Raw genomic sequence first — 16,296 nt, forward strand, 5'->3', positions numbered from 1 at the left:
TGTAGCGCCACCTAGTATAACTTGTAACACAAGAGAGTGTGTGTGTGTGGAAGGAGAGCTGTAACGAGCTACAAAAAAGCTCTCTTCCAAATAATAATAAATAAATATTGTGCATAATTATACAGTCCATTTCTTTCTGATTATTGAGCGAGCTTTTAGTTACCTGAGCGTCGAGAATCTCATAAAAAAAATTTTTTTTTAGAAAAAATGGCCCGTTGGTGCATAAAGTTTCGCCACCCCTGGCCTAGTGAATTAATTTTCATAAAATTTTTCTTGATAAACAATATTAAGCATTCTTTGAAAATTGGATGTTCAATAAAACAGCCTAACTAATTATGATGAAAATCTTAACCATTACTTCTCCCATAGCTAACCATTGTTTGTAAAGCATAAATTTATGGTATTTTGAATCTATAATATGCAATAATGTCTCTTTGCTCATAACAAATTTTTTTTTAAAAAAAACTTTTAACACTACCTACAAACAGTCAAGCTCAAAACTTTTTATGAGGCAATGATAATATTTTCAAAGTTTAAAAAATATATTGATTACCAGAAATAGAATTTTAAAAGATATAACATTTAATTAATCCAAAATAGTATTCTAAAATGTAAAATCAAGAAAATAATAGGTACATTTTTCTCACAACCATCATCCCCATTTTTCACAACTTTATTCTTTGCTGATAAAAGTTTAATTGCTCTAGTTTTCAAATCCTTAGGATATGGAGTCCCATGACGAACAAGTTCTGCCTATTAAATATATTGAAAACATTTAACACAGCAACAAAATAATTAGAATTATTAAAAGCAGTTCATCAATCTTACATCTTTGTCTAATTCATCATCACTTTCAACAGCAAATCCAACTCTTGGGTTGTTAGGGAAAATCTTTTCTTCAACTTCTGCAGTTTGTACTAGAAAAGAATTATGAAAGATTAGTCTTTTTTTTTAAACTAAAGAACACCCCAAGTTAATTTTCCTTTAAATGTTTCAAAAGAAAAATATTCTAAGCATTAAGGATATTTATACCTGAATAATCAACATCATAATCTTGCTGTGGTAACATATAACAGGTCATAACATTTCTTTGCGCCTTCCAATCATAATCTGTTTGGAACTTTAATAGAGGTTGATGCTGAAAAAAAAATTACTTTAAGTTTAAACTGATGAAACATGTAACTGAAAAACACAACAAAATTATTTAGTGATGTGATAAAAAGTTTTTCTCAAAAGATTTTAAAAATAGTACTTAAGAATTTTGAAAGAGTGTTTTGTAGTTTACTTGGAATAATAAGAATGGAAAAATTCCTACTAAGCAATTGTTGAATTACCACATTATTATAACTAAAATTAACCACGATTTACCAACGATTACAAAACAAATGATGACCTTCAAAGAGGGTGGTTATGTAAAAAACAAAAATATACAAAACAGTATATTTCCAGGAGTAATAAAATTTCGTGACTAAAATTGCACTTACTTGATTTTCTGATAGCCAAAGGGCTTTTAAATTCAGGAACATAATGCTGGTTGGAAGGTATTGTACCCTAAGTAAAATAAGAAACATTGTTAATACATATATATATTTAGGAATAGTAAAAGCATTTAAGAAAAAATTCTACTGATTCCAACATTAATAATTTGTAAAACTTGTAGTATAACATTTACAGTTTTCTGAATTTTTTTTCTGGCATTTAAATTTCAGGTTATAATTATATGCTGTATTTTAATCTAAAACAGAGACTTCTATTTTCTGATTCTGCATCTGACATTTAAAATATATTCAGTTTTTTATTAGCAATTTTACTTTATTTAAACATTTTGATAGGTTTAACAAAGAAATTAAATAAATTTTAAATAGTTTAATCTCTTATGAATCATTTATTTATTTATATTTAAATAATAACCATACATAAAATACCTTTATTTGTCAATTAAAAAAAAAAAAAAAAGATTAGCCTTGACTTTTTTCTGTTCATCCTCAATACCACAATAGAAATTCTCTTTTACAAGTAATTATTGAAAGCTAAAAGAAAAGTTTTATAGAATTTTTAGGTAATTTGAACCATACTCAACTATCATCCTTTTTCTTTTTTAAAAAAAATTAAAATTAAATGAACATAAAAATTGTATTAAAAATTTGCAATAAATGGTTTATAAGTTTTTAAATAAATAAAATGATTAAAACAAAAGGTTAAAATGTAGCTTTTATTCTAATAAAAAATAATATATTTTAACTATAGAACTGAAATTTCAGTAAAAGTCATAAAATAATATTTATAAGCAAATTTGTATTTAACATACCTATTGCCACAAAGATCCAAGACTTGCAAATTTTTCATAATACCAATATTTTCTGGCAGATAGTAAATGCAATTATCTCGTAATGAGAGCAATGTTAATTCAGATAGTTGAGATATTTCACCAGGAAGACTACTCAATTTATTGCAATCTGCAATAAGAGTTTTCAGATTTGTTAGTAAACCAATAGAAGTTGGAAGGGATGCTAACTCATTATCTTTCAGCACCAGTTCCTGCATGTTAGTGCATTTTCCAAAGCTCACAGGTAATGAGAGTAATCTGTTACCATCAACCTATAGAGAATATTATTGTTAAAATATTTAAGTTATGTTTGAAGTTTACATATGTTATGTTTGAAGTTTACAACAGTAATCGATACAATTTCTGTTTAATGATAATAATTTTAAAAAATGCATTTTAATAATACTAACAAAAAAATTACAAGAAAACAGGTTTTCTACAGTTTCTTAGTTTTAAGTACATAAGTTTTACACAAAATAATAAAATTAAAAAAAATTAACTTTTATAAGTGTACTAAAAAGTTTAAAATATTTTAATCAAAAATGTTAAAATATTTTAATAATTTTGTAAAAATAAAAACCATACAAGCAAAAGAAACTGAAAATATAATTTTATTCAAACAATTTAAAGCAAATGAGGTATACAAAAATAGAAAGTATTGAAAATAATATAATACCTTGAAGACTGTAAGCGATTTCAAGCTTCCAATTCCATTTGGAAGTAATTGTAGATAATTTTGAGAAATATACAAATCTGTGAGATTTTCTAAACCATATATTTCTTCAGGAAGAAATTCAAGCTCATTTTCAGAAATATCAAGACATTTCAAACTTTTAAGTTTTTTAATATCCTGAAATGAACAATTTTAAGTTAATAATTTTTAAGAACATGAACTACTTTAACATTTCATTTTGGACAAAAATTCTTAGTTTATATTGACTAACTTTTTAAAGTTATCTATAAAGTTTTTATCTTTTAAGAACAAATATAAACTTGATAAAATGTCTCCTTCAGCTATAAAAACACAAAGAGAAATGGACTAAGGCATGTTAAAATCATTAGAGCATGAATATTGCACTTAAAGAAAAATACATCTGATTTTATTTAAATAGTTAAATGCAAATTTTATTTGGTCAGTAGCAACAAGACATACTTTTTTTTTATATCGGTTGCATCTTCTTTAAATAAAGTGTGAAATAAAAGTAATGATTTAATAAATTATATTAGTTGAAAAAATTTATTCAACACGCAACTTAAAAATACAGACTTTAAAAATAAATGTTTGAAAAATATCTTAATTGTAATTAGATTTTTAAATTTTTCAATAACTAGTTATGTGATGTTTATTTGCACATTTGTTTAAACTTTCGATTTAGACATAAAGAATATGTAAGTTTGTGTTGAAATATGCTTTAGATGGCTCATTTAAGAACTTTTATATTTGTTTAATATCTGAAAAATATTATCAGCTAAATTTGGAAGAAATATTTGATAATAGTGATAGCAATTATATAGTTAGAGATAGCATTATAATGGTAAGGTAGGGGTTTCTCTCTGAGAGTTATAATTGAGATCTTAACTAAATTTAGTTATCTTTACTTCAAAGAAACCTAGTTTTTCTACAGACTGAAAGAGGCTAGAAGAAAATTGCGAAATATGAAGTAAAAAGGAAGGAAAACATAATTCATGACAAGCTAATTAATGACAATATGCTCAACGTCATTATGCTCAGAAGTTTGATAAAATATGTTGAATAGCAGTAATATAATTTATTGGAAGTTTTAATAAGGTTTTGATTGAACTAAAAAATAAATATTTTCCCACTACTTATTTTAATTTCACAAAATTAGAATTTGAAAATGAGTGAAAATAGTATTATAATTTTTGCTTAAATCTCAAATAACAACTGGTTTTATTTATACATACAATGTAAGAACTGTAAGACATAAGAATTGTTTTACATCAGAATTGCAATTAATTTAACATAATAGTTAATAATTAATAGAAGCCAATAAATAAATAAGCTTTCACACAAAATGTACAAAATTTAATTTTAAACAATATGACAATGTTAAATTTGCTTTAATTAATCCTGTAGTTTTAAATTTTGCTCTTATCTACATACTAACTGAAATATATTACTGACAAAAATGAACGGTAGTTGCATATGGTAATCAGAGAATTATAAATATTACATGATACAAACCAGTTTCGTACAACTTATTCAGCAAATCATAGTTTTAAAAAATTAAAATCTCAGAATCTAATTAATTAATTTTTGTGTTTTAAAAAAATTAGTCAATTATATATCTGAAAAAATTAGCTAAATAAATTTTTAATAAGTTAAATTCTTCTACAATGCTCTTCTTGCACTGAGACATGTGTGCCAATTTCATAGGTTTTTTAAAAATTGCATGGTTTATTAAAACCTTTGTGATTTTTGAAAAACTCCTGAAACCATGCTTTTTGCTTGCAAAAGCCATAAGACTGAATTATTTTATGAGTTTGATTACAGTAGCAGCAGAAGATCAAAGAAGAGTAAAAATATTTTTGTTATATAATATGAATCGATAAAAGTGAAGTAAAGCAAACAGAAAAAAAAAACTTGATACAATATAAACTAGTCAAGAGTTCAGTTGGTTAAAAATTTTTATTGTTAATTATTATTTGGATTATCAAATTTCAAAGAGAAAATGTTTTAATATTTAATTAAAAAATGTTGGTCAATTGATTATCTTTCAATCTAATATTTCATAAGAACTTGTAATTTGGTTTCAGATGGTTTTAATCAAATAAGGTTTTTATAATTTTGCATGTGATCACTGAATAATAAATCTGCGATTACTGAATTGTTGTAAGAGATAAATTATTTAAAAAACAAATAAAAAGATAAATCCAAATTTTTTAAGCTACACAGTTTTCCCCCACAAGATATGTAACAATATTTGCTGAAAATAGTCGATAAAAGATCCTTCATTCATCACTTAATAAATTTATAATTTTAATTGTTAATTTGAGTTCCTATTTCATAAGATGGTTTTACCTTAAGAAAAACTTCAATCATCAGACATCTGAAATATTTGAATATGATAGTTGATGGTCTTAAAGTTTGAAATATCGACTTAAAAATTGGTAAAGTTCAATCAATATTAATTGAAATTAAAAAAAGGAGATGAATATCAAATACGAAAAAGATTTCAAATGTATGAATGTAATGTCATGAACATTTGCTGAAAAATAGATAAGTAAAAATTTACTTAGTCCAACCACCACTTTCATTACTAACTATTAATTTGATTTCCTTAAAAAAATAATTAAGTCATTCAAATGATCCACAGCAGTTTGACAATTGATTCCAAAATATAAAACTTTTAGTGGAAACTAGGAATTTTCATTTTAAACTACAACAGTGCAAAATTAAAATATATTGAAAAAAAAATTGCTTTTTTATAAGATAGAAATCCGCTCCATAGACAAAAAAGTGTTGTCGCTGAAAACTATTTCTTTCCATTTAAAAAAAATAAAATAACCACTAAATATTATTTAAACAGCAGATGTGGTAAAAAATTTGTATAAAAACATTTGCTCAGTATGTACTTTTACTTAAAAATTTTTGAACATCAACATGCAAGTAGAATTTGAAATAGTTTTTATCTATAATGAAAAACAATGTAAATTTCTCGTTAATAAGAAATAAAAGCACCAATAATAATGTAGAAAAGAGTTCAAAACAAAAATTTGGCATGACATAACAAGCTCCTAACTTTTATTAATAGCTTCAGTAAGTATGTTTTAAATTCTATTTTAAACACATTGTGATAGTCTATATAGATCTCAAAGACACAACAAAGAGTTTGACAAATATATCAATTTTAATCTCAGTACATCACAAAAGGAAGATCAATGAATAAGTAAAATAAGGAATACCTAAGTTGTACAATTTTAAAATGCAGCTTAATCAGTTCATTTTTAGTCAGATTATACTGCGTAGCATTGTCATTAGAATATATATACAGTGAAACCTGCCAAGTTGACCACCCTTGTAAGTTGGGCACCTGCATAAGTTGACCTCAATTATCAAGAACGGAATTTTTCCTATATAATATAAAGAAGCAAAACCTTTGTAACTTGACCACCTGTCTATCTTGTATGTTGACCACTGAAATAAGTCAATTTTATCTAGGAGTATTATGAAAATTCTATTCTAAAACCCTCATAAGTTGACCAGAAAAGAAAAATTAAGAAAATTTTCTGTCATTTTGGCAATGTATGTTAAAATTTCACTTGTTTGGTGAAATAGTGTAAAAAGCTAATCTTTTGTGAGTTGACCATCAGGGGAAACTGTAAGGGGTCAGCTTTTGACCATTTCTTTCATCCGTTCATTGAAAACAGGTGTGTTAGTTGAAAAGTTGCTCTTCCAGTTGCAATAGTGAGCATTTGAATAAATGAATGCTCTGAAATATGCTTTGATCCTTTATTTATGGTCTTTGATCTTTAAGTGTAGTAAATAAATTTTAAAGTGTTCAAATAATTTTATTTTGTTAAAGTTTTCAAATTACATGTTTTCGTGTTCTGATATTTTAAGAAATTATATTTATTAAACACTTCACATGCATAACTAACGAAATAATTTTTTTTTTAAAAATTAGTTAAATATTAGAATTATACAATGTATCAAATTGAAGTTCATTCAGGTTTAAACACATTTCTTAAGACATTCATTTGTATATTTTCTGAATAAAATTTTTAAGTCAAGCTAAAAAAAAAAAAATTAAATAGCAACATGATATAGGAAACAGAAAAGTAAACAATGACCCACCCCCTCTATAAGTTGACCACTTGTCTAAGTTGACCACTAAAACAATGTACCACAAGTGGTCAACTTACACAAGTTTTACTGTATATATATTTAAATGGAAATTTCTAAGTTTTCCTTTAAAACAACGTAATTTGTATAATATTTTAATGAGACAATTACAGATGCAATAGAAATACGCTTAACACTGCTTTTGTAGAGTTATGGTTATTCTTATGGTTAAAAAGACATTTTTAGAAATAACAGAAATTAGTTAAAAATCAATATTGTTATTTGAAATAAATATTACCGGTAAAAGTGAAGATATTTCATTGGAATCAAGCCAAAGCTCCTGCAACTTTGAGAGTTGGCACAAACATGAAGGCTGAAAAATGTAAAATAAATTCATATAAATAATGAAAAATTAATAAAATACTGAAATACTTACATGATAAAATACTGAAATTGTAAATGTAATAAACCTTTATCTTATTTTATGTTCATCTCACTGATTGAAAAAAAATTGAAAAGCATATATATTCAAATCTACCTCTTACGAAAGACATTTAAAGTGTTTATTTATAATATTTCATCACATATTACTTAGTCTTAAAACACACTAAAAGACTCCAATTAATTGTGACAACAACTCTCAAAATTTTATAAGGATAAATTATAAATATATATATATTTTTTAACAAATGTCGATTCATTTAATCATCTTATTTTTTTGCAAGCTCATTGTATCGCAAACTTCTCTAAAAAACTACTAACTTTTAATATCATACTACTAACTCATATAGAGAAATATCAAATCCTCTATGGTAAAAACTGTAAGTTTTCAACAATATTGTGCAAAATGTAACTTATGCTTATTGAACACCTAAAAAACGTAAAACCATATTTAGAATATTTGTGATGTTGAAAAATTACTAAGTGCAATAAGAGCACCAATAACTTCTTTACAATCAACATTTCACAATCAACTTTCACAAATCAACAATCTTAAAATATTCAAATGCAATAAATTACAAATATGAATATAAAATCTGAAAATAAAAATTTCTTACCATTTCTTCAAACATATTGCTTGCTAGATCAATGCATTCTAGATTTTTCAGGGAAACAAAGGAGGATGGGAGCTCTTTTAGCATATTATCATGAAGTTCCAAAACTCTCAAATTAACAAGTCTAAAATTAGGAAGAAAAAAAAAGTGATTAAAAATTTCTGCAGCTACAAGCATGATAAAAATTGAATAACTAAGAACCATCATGCTTAATTAAAATAGTTAAGAGCACAAAAAGCAAGCCTAACGAGCTCAACCAAACCTTTCTGAGGACAGTCTAATAAAGTTTTTTATTTTATTAAAGAAGCCTAGATTTATTTTAAATTTAGAGTTTTAAGAGCCAGAAAGAGCTATAATGTACCACATATTTTTATTTTCATGACTAGGATACTTTTTGTGTAACCAAGCATCTTGTGAATATAGTATGATATGTCAATCTTCGTAGAGCTACAAGTTTAATACATCCATGCAATCTTTTAAAGTGCTCAGTAAAATGATTACTGAAAGTTATCTCGAAGATCCCACAGCGGCTAAATGAAATATAATAAATGTAACATACTAATTGCAATTTTTTAACTAAATAAAATACTTAATTTTTGAAATTTTGATATGGGATGTTTTTCTATCAAACTACACAATTAATAATTCACTGATGTCAGGAACTTCAAAATACGGAAAATACTTTCTAGACACAGTAGTATTCTAATTAATACAAATGTCTAAATTTTAAGAAGTGTTAAAAATATAAAATGATAGAATTAAAACTACTCTATATGAATTACACACAAAAGAGTTTATTGTAAGTGTACTCAATCGTCAAATATCCAAAGATTTATAGTAGTAAAGTTTTAAAATCACTCTATAATTTTGTTTAATAATAATCAGAAAAAAAACTGTGTACTTTGTTTAAAATGCTTTTCAATTCAATTAAACACATTTATATCATAAAAGAGCTTTGAACAAAAAATCTCTTTTTCTTCTCCTTTTTCAACTGTATAAATTATACTTTGCTTTTTTTAAAACAAAAGAGGAATACCAATTAAAATTTAGCACCCTTTATATTAAACTTCACCCAACCATGGCCCAATTTATAGGAATCTATCTTTTAACAGCCATGCCACATAATTTTGATCCTGGTCAGGCCATGTGGATAGTGTCTGAGCTGGTATCCCTCACTCCAAACTTCCCCAACACAACCAAGAAGATGACTTTTAGCCATGACAGATTTAGCATTCATATTTCTGCCTGTACACATTGATTATTCTGTGGGCTGCCAGGATCGAACTAATTACCCCCAGTTCTCCAACAAGTAATGTGAGCAGTGCCTAAAAAAAACTGTGCTACCGGAGCCCTTGTACATAACAGAAAATTTACATTGCTTTACTAAAGCAGCTTCCTTTTTCAAGAAAGAGACACAAATCTTTCGTTGAAAATCATTGTTATATGCATATTCAATTATAAATTATATTGTTGAAATATATAATTTAAAACACTCATGAAACTAATATAATGATATTAATATAGTTATAACACCAAAGCAACTACAAGATGTTTTACTTTACAAAACAGTAAATAAATATTACCGTCCAAAATCAGAAGGCAGTTCCGTTAGATTGACATCATTTAGCTTCAAATCTGTTAAGTTTTGAAGGTATACAATACAAGAGGGAATTCTTCAAGGATATGAAAAAAAAACAACAATAACATGAATATCTTATTGTGTTAACATGAATGCACACATTATAGTTTATATCAAAAAAATTTAAAATAATTCACAGTATAACAAGTTCATAATTTTGAGGGTTTTATTTAAGTTTTTTTTCTTAAAGAAGTGACAGGGAGCAATATCTTTTAAAAATTGCATTTTTTATTAACTCTTGTAAAATATTAATAAAGAAATAACATTAAAAAAGTTTAAATTACTATCAGATACTGAGTTTCTATGACAAAAATAAAAAGTTTGACAAATTTATAACAACAGCTAATTGCAATTTTCTCATTTTAACTTTCATTTTATTTAAAAACTCAAGCTAAAAATATTTTAGAAATGAGTAAAGAATATTTAGGATACTAATATACTATGTAACTCATAAATGATAATCCAGGAAACAGATATGTATTGTCTCCAAGTTCTTTCTAATCTGAAAAGACATCATATATCTTGGCCAGAGGTATTTTAGAAAATTATTGGAATGTCAATTTTTTTTTTCTGAATTCAGTTAACAATTTTTGCTAAAATACTGTTGGTTACTTCTAAAAAAGGTAACAATCTTGATTTAGCATTGTTAGATTTTTAAAAAAGGATGACAAGGTCCCCTGAACCCAGGTCTTTTTAAAATCTAGATAAAGATAGATCTGAGATCTTAAAAATATATTTTGTAGTATAAAAATTAAGAAAAATAATTGTAGTTAAAAACAATTTGTTTTTCAAGATTTATAAGTCAAATTATTTGAAAAATTTAATTTATGTAAATTTAAATTATCAACAACTAATTACATATTTTTTTATCAAAATATCAGATAATTAAATTCTTTCAGATTCTTTTAACTGCTTATGGAATTTTTGACATTCGATTGCTTCAGCACTTTACAAGAAATATTATACCAAATTATGGCTTTTTCAATATATTACTATACATATATGTATGTGATGCATTTTGTATAATGTAACAATTAGCATTTCTATAATTATAAATTACGTAATTGTATCATTGAACACTAAACCAATGTGTGATTGTCAAAAACATGTTCATCACTTAATAGTGACATATTTTTATATGCTTTTTTTAATGCTGCTATCTAATACAATGCATTAAGAAAAACTATGGTATTTTCAAATCATGGATTTGAAGAATCAATCACATTACTGCAAGATATTAGATATTACACCACAGATTTATGTAAGTTGGTTTATATGTTCAACTTTTGACAATTCTGTTTCACCTCAAATTCAATACATAGTTTAGTCTATTACAATTTTCCCTACAACACTAAACTGCTAAAATTTTTCGCATAGTTTTTGTATTTCAATTTTTTATATTACAATGCATGCATTACTTTAAATCCACACACTTGATTCTCCACGGTTTGGAAATGGTACCATTGATTCTCCACAATTTCAACAGCTATTTATCTAGTTCAGCATGGTTTAAACACCTCAATTTTTAAATATAAATAATAATACCCACAAATTTTGAATCTTGCTTTTGAGATATCACTTTTTAACACAATATTAAGTGTATCTAGTGTTCAATATGTACTAATTGCATACAAAATCTTTTTTTCTTTCTTTAATTTCTTGATTTTATAGAGTGGAGTAAAGATTTTTAAGCAATTAAATTAATTTTTACGTGGGAAATCATGATAGAGATACTGAAAATTTATGCACTTCATAATGTTGCTGTTGCTTTTCTGGAGAGAGACATTATATACATTTTAAAAAAATACATAGCATAGGTAACATTACATGAAAACAACTGTCTACAACTTACTTTTTTAAAGGGTTTGAACTGAAATCTGCAACTTGCAGCTGTTTTAGAGTTTTAATATTTTCAGGAATATCATATAAATCTAAAAATAAAAAACAATCAGTCTTGAAAAACAAAATTTAAATAAATTGCAACAATGTGATAACATTTAAAAAAATAAAAATTAACTAACAGCTCCAACTATGAGTAACCTTTTAATTATCAATATCAAATTCAGAACATGGATGCTACTTTCTTAACACTAGATTGCCCAAGGAAATCATTTTGACTGCTTTTTAATTTCAATTAGAAAAACAATGATGTATATAATGACACAATTTCTTAGAATTTTGTGACTTTCTGTACAACATATAATTTTTTTATTGTTAATATTTATTAATAACTTGTTATATAACTGTAAATTATATAAAGAGTATTAAAAATTAATTTTAAACAAATTTCTTTACACATTAGTTATTCTTTCACAATCCAGTTATTTTGACTGCTTTTGAGCAATATATAATACTAAGTTACAGTCTTTCTAGTGTTAAGTAACAAATCGGTTTTTCTCTATTAAAAAACATTAATCATCAGGGAAGTTAAGCGCAAATATGCCAACTTAGCTTTACAGTAATAAGAGTAAAAAAAGTTACTTTAATAATGTTATAAATTCAAGAAAATATATTATCAAATTTTCTACAATAGAATAGTTTTTTCTCAGTAGTAAAAGGTTCAAAACAAAGATTTAAATGAATTTTTTTCCAAAAGGCAAGGTCATAGTCATATTTTGCACTCAAAAATTTTAGTTTGACGGGTCATAATTTGACCCATCATCACTTTTGACACTTAACTTATGTCAATAAACATCAATTTTCAAATAAAAATCAATCAATTTAGAACCTTTAGAACACTGCTTAACCCTTTCCTGAAAATTTATTTCACAATTGTGATTTGTACCTAGACCATTTTTATGACAATGATCTTTCATTTTATTTCTTCCACTCAGATCTGCACATCTATGCAGCCAGCATCTAACAGAAGTGAAAGAATTTTCATTGAACAATCTGAAAATTAAGTAACAAAGCTCAGTTTTGCATTTTTTTAAAAAATTGTTGATAGTGAGCTGAAATGAAATAGGAATAAAAATATTTTTTTTAAAGACAAAATTGTCATGTTTGCTACGTGAATATACATTGCTTGTTTCAGAAAAACATATTATAATTTTAACAATCTAAATGAATGTTTCAGAAAGTTCAGATCGTCTAAACGAATGTACAGAATGTTTAAATGCTTTAGAAGGTTTATTAATTGTTAAATATAATTTTCTAGTGATTGCTGTGAATAAAAAATTTCATAATAATTGTCTTTCTTTCTGTTTCAAATTTATAATATCTATATTTTACTTTTACTGAGGTTAACATTTATGGTTATGTCATTAAAGCCTCTGTTAAAACTGTAACAGCATATATATTAAAAATTCCACTTAAACAGAGCCTTTTGGCAAGTATGAAAAGACAATTACATGCCATTGATGCCTAACTTATTCAATCTAATTTCTAATCTCGAAAAGAGGGATACTTAAAAATATTAGCGTAACATCCCTAAATTTGATAACGAAACACTGAACCTATTCTTCAATGAAAATAAACACTGCTTTTGTTAGCACAATACAAATTATTCAATTACATAACAAACATAAAAAAAATTTTTTTTACACTTGTTTTCGGCATAAAAACAAATTGTTTAAATTATTTTAAAGACCTTACTGACAGCAAAAGAGGTCTCTTCATTCTAAATCTCTTTTTTGTTTAATTTATTCACAAAAGTTTCATGCACATATTCAAACAAAAGGCTTTGAAACTTTTTAAATTTGGATTTACTCAAATAGGAAAAGAAGTCCAATCAGAAGATGTAGCTTTATCAGATTTGTATGAAGGCATAACTTAAAAATTTAACATTTTAAACACTTATTTAAATGAAATTAAACACAATAGTTTTAAATCTGCACTCTGGATCCAAACAATGATTATTCTTATTCAATAAGTCTAAAATTTTTTTAACTATTTTTTTAAATTTGTCTATGAAATTTGGATTTTCAACCTAGAGCAAATGCTTGTTGTTGTGTCCATTTATCATACATATCTTAAAATAAATTTAATACATTTGCTAAATCTAACATAGTTTTGTAACAATTTTTGCATTTTAGAGATCTCCTAGACTTTGAGCTATTAAACCATGAAGGTCAGTACTAATGCTGGGATGTGAGTCTTAATAATCTGCTATAAATCAAATGCCAACATAATACTTAAGGGAAAAATAAATGTAAGCATAAGATAAATAAAAAAGAAGAACTTAAAATTGAAATTCTATCTTATAAATTAATGATATAGTCAAATTAAAAATAAATGCAATAATGTGAAATAAATACCAACCATTTTTACTAATATCAAGTTCTGTAAGAGTTGACAAGCTCCCGATTTCAGGCTGAAGGTGAAAGATTTCATTTTCACTCAAGGTGAGAGTCTTAAGTCTGGGTAAACGGAATAGTCCCTGTAACAGAGTTTATATTCAATGATTTTAATTTTAACATCAGGCAAAAAAANAAAAAAAAAAAGAGATTAAAATAGATATTTTTGAACAAAACATCTATAATAAATTGTACATAATAAATTACAAAAATTAATTTTAAAATAAATAAAAAACTTATAAATTATTAAATCAACAATTTTTTGTTTGAGGATAGCAAATAAGCATTTGATTAAAAATTAAACAAAAATAATTCAACAAGTATCTGATGAATTTACATTATTCATTGAAAATTCAGATTCAAGAATATGAAAAAAAAAGTGAATTTACACTTAACACTGAGAATACTCTGTTATGAAGAAATTACACTCAAGTTGGTGTTTACAAATGAAAAACATTTAAGTGGTAACAATCATAGGCTACATAGTTTAAAAATAGGAAAATTACTGTATTAGTACCTGCATGGAAATGGTCACCAAGCTTTAGCAACTACCAGACAGTGGCAATTTAAAACAGAAAGAAGGAGCTCATAACCACTCCTCAGCAAACCACTATGTACATATAGTTTTTTTTTTCTCTATGTATTATAAGTACAATAGTATGCGTGTCTTCAAGTGGCTAGTAGTACTTTTTCGCCTATGCAATTACAGCTGATTGCTATAATACATCTATAGATACAGAAATATCTTCCTCAAAAATTATCACAAAAGGGGACCAGCTTAAAAGGTATAACTAGTAACCACACACAAGCAAACTTCAACAAGGAATATTTACATCTGTCGTGTCAACTACAATTGCCAAGGCATAAAAACATTTTAAACTTGCAATTTGTATTTAAAAAAACAAACAAACATGTTAAGCTTTTCCCAGGGATGATTATGAGTTATACTATTTAAGTTGGTCTCCTGCGATAATTTTTTTCGTTTTGCACGAGCCGCTGCCCAAAAGTTGGCAAGCCTTGGCGATTATTCTGTGGAAGATATCAATACGAAAATATTACTCTTCTACATAAATATATATATTAAATTTTTACAAATTTGAAATCTCTTTGGCGACTTTGGAATTGTAGTTGACGCGAACAGATACCAATAATACAGAAATATCTCTAAAGACACTCTACTTTGCAGGGATATTTTTGAACAGATCTGTTCAAGTAAATTCAAACAATAAAAATCTTTATAAAATAAAATTTAACCTTTTGATTGCAAAAATCTATGATAGAAAGATAGAGCTGAAATCCCTTATATTGAAAGAAGACTATGATAAGGATGACAAAAAATGTATGTTACTTACACAAACTTGCATTAGATTGAAACATATTTTTTAGTACTTAGTAAACAAGACTGGCTGGTAAATATTGTAACCAATACTTAATTGTGCTATTTTAAAACAAATACTTTATTTATTCAATCAAAATCAAAAAAAATATTAAACAAGATGAACTTTATAGGATCTATTATAAAGTGCTTTGTTTTATTTAATTTTCCTTTTTTTGTTAGAAAAACGAATAAGAAAGAATAAGTAAAAATTTATACCTTAGGCAACTGTCTGATGTGATTGGAATCCAAAAGTAATTCCTCTAAGTTTTTTGATGCTAAAATTTCATCCGGAATGTCTTTAAGATTGTTATTTCTTCTGTCAACGTACTGAAGATTTTGATTTAAACCACGCAGTAAGGTAAACATATTTCTGAAATATTAGGTACAGTCTCATTTCGTTGTAAATATAAACATACAGAAGAGTTTTCAGATTCTGAAAGTTAGTTTTTGTTTTGCAAACTTGACAATATCACGCTTATGCCAAGCTTGCTCAACTCATTCGGCGCTGAAGTTTTGGTAATTCTCACTGCATCAAATTTAAGCACTTGCGAAATTCCTATCAGCTTGATCCTGAGGAAATGAGAATAGAGTCTCTGGGATAGACAACTTCTTTATTTTCTGAAAATATATAAGTAAATAAAAAGCAAATTCCTTAAAATTTTAATTTTTATTCTTTGTCCAACTAAGGATTTTGTGGTTGTTGTTGTTAATTTACGTCGCACTAGAGCTGCACAGTGGGCTATTGGTGACGGTCTGGGAAACATCCCGGAGGATGATCCGAAGACATTCCATCACA

General features: G+C 26.0%; 1 protein-coding gene across 2 annotated transcripts in view; it reads right to left on the reverse strand.

Moving 5' to 3' along the window:
* LOC107439758 (protein lap4) overlaps window positions 1-15,992 on the reverse strand; it is a 55,458-nt gene extending 39,466 nt beyond the window's left edge. For both annotated transcript variants that reach the window (XM_016052450.4, XM_071188373.1), the window contains exons 1-12: window positions 15,717-15,992; window positions 14,088-14,205; window positions 11,680-11,758; window positions 9,772-9,861; window positions 8,192-8,312; window positions 7,432-7,506; window positions 3,003-3,176; window positions 2,309-2,598; window positions 1,485-1,551; window positions 1,033-1,138; window positions 829-917; window positions 637-753 (exon numbers count right to left, since the gene is read on the reverse strand). In XM_016052450.4, the coding sequence (XP_015907936.2) occupies window positions 637-753; window positions 829-917; window positions 1,033-1,138; window positions 1,485-1,551; window positions 2,309-2,598; window positions 3,003-3,176; window positions 7,432-7,506; window positions 8,192-8,312; window positions 9,772-9,861; window positions 11,680-11,758; window positions 14,088-14,205; window positions 15,717-15,866 (1,476 nt within the window). In that variant the 5' untranslated portion in view covers window positions 15,867-15,992. The remainder of the gene's footprint in view (window positions 1-636; window positions 754-828; window positions 918-1,032; window positions 1,139-1,484; window positions 1,552-2,308; window positions 2,599-3,002; window positions 3,177-7,431; window positions 7,507-8,191; window positions 8,313-9,771; window positions 9,862-11,679; window positions 11,759-14,087; window positions 14,206-15,716) is intronic.
* Window positions 15,993-16,296: the final 304 nt, after the last annotated feature.

The sequence above is a fragment of the Parasteatoda tepidariorum genome, chromosome X2 (assembly GCF_043381705.1).
Source record: "Parasteatoda tepidariorum isolate YZ-2023 chromosome X2, CAS_Ptep_4.0, whole genome shotgun sequence".
In the NCBI taxonomy this organism is placed as follows: Eukaryota; Metazoa; Arthropoda; class Arachnida; order Araneae; family Theridiidae; genus Parasteatoda; species Parasteatoda tepidariorum.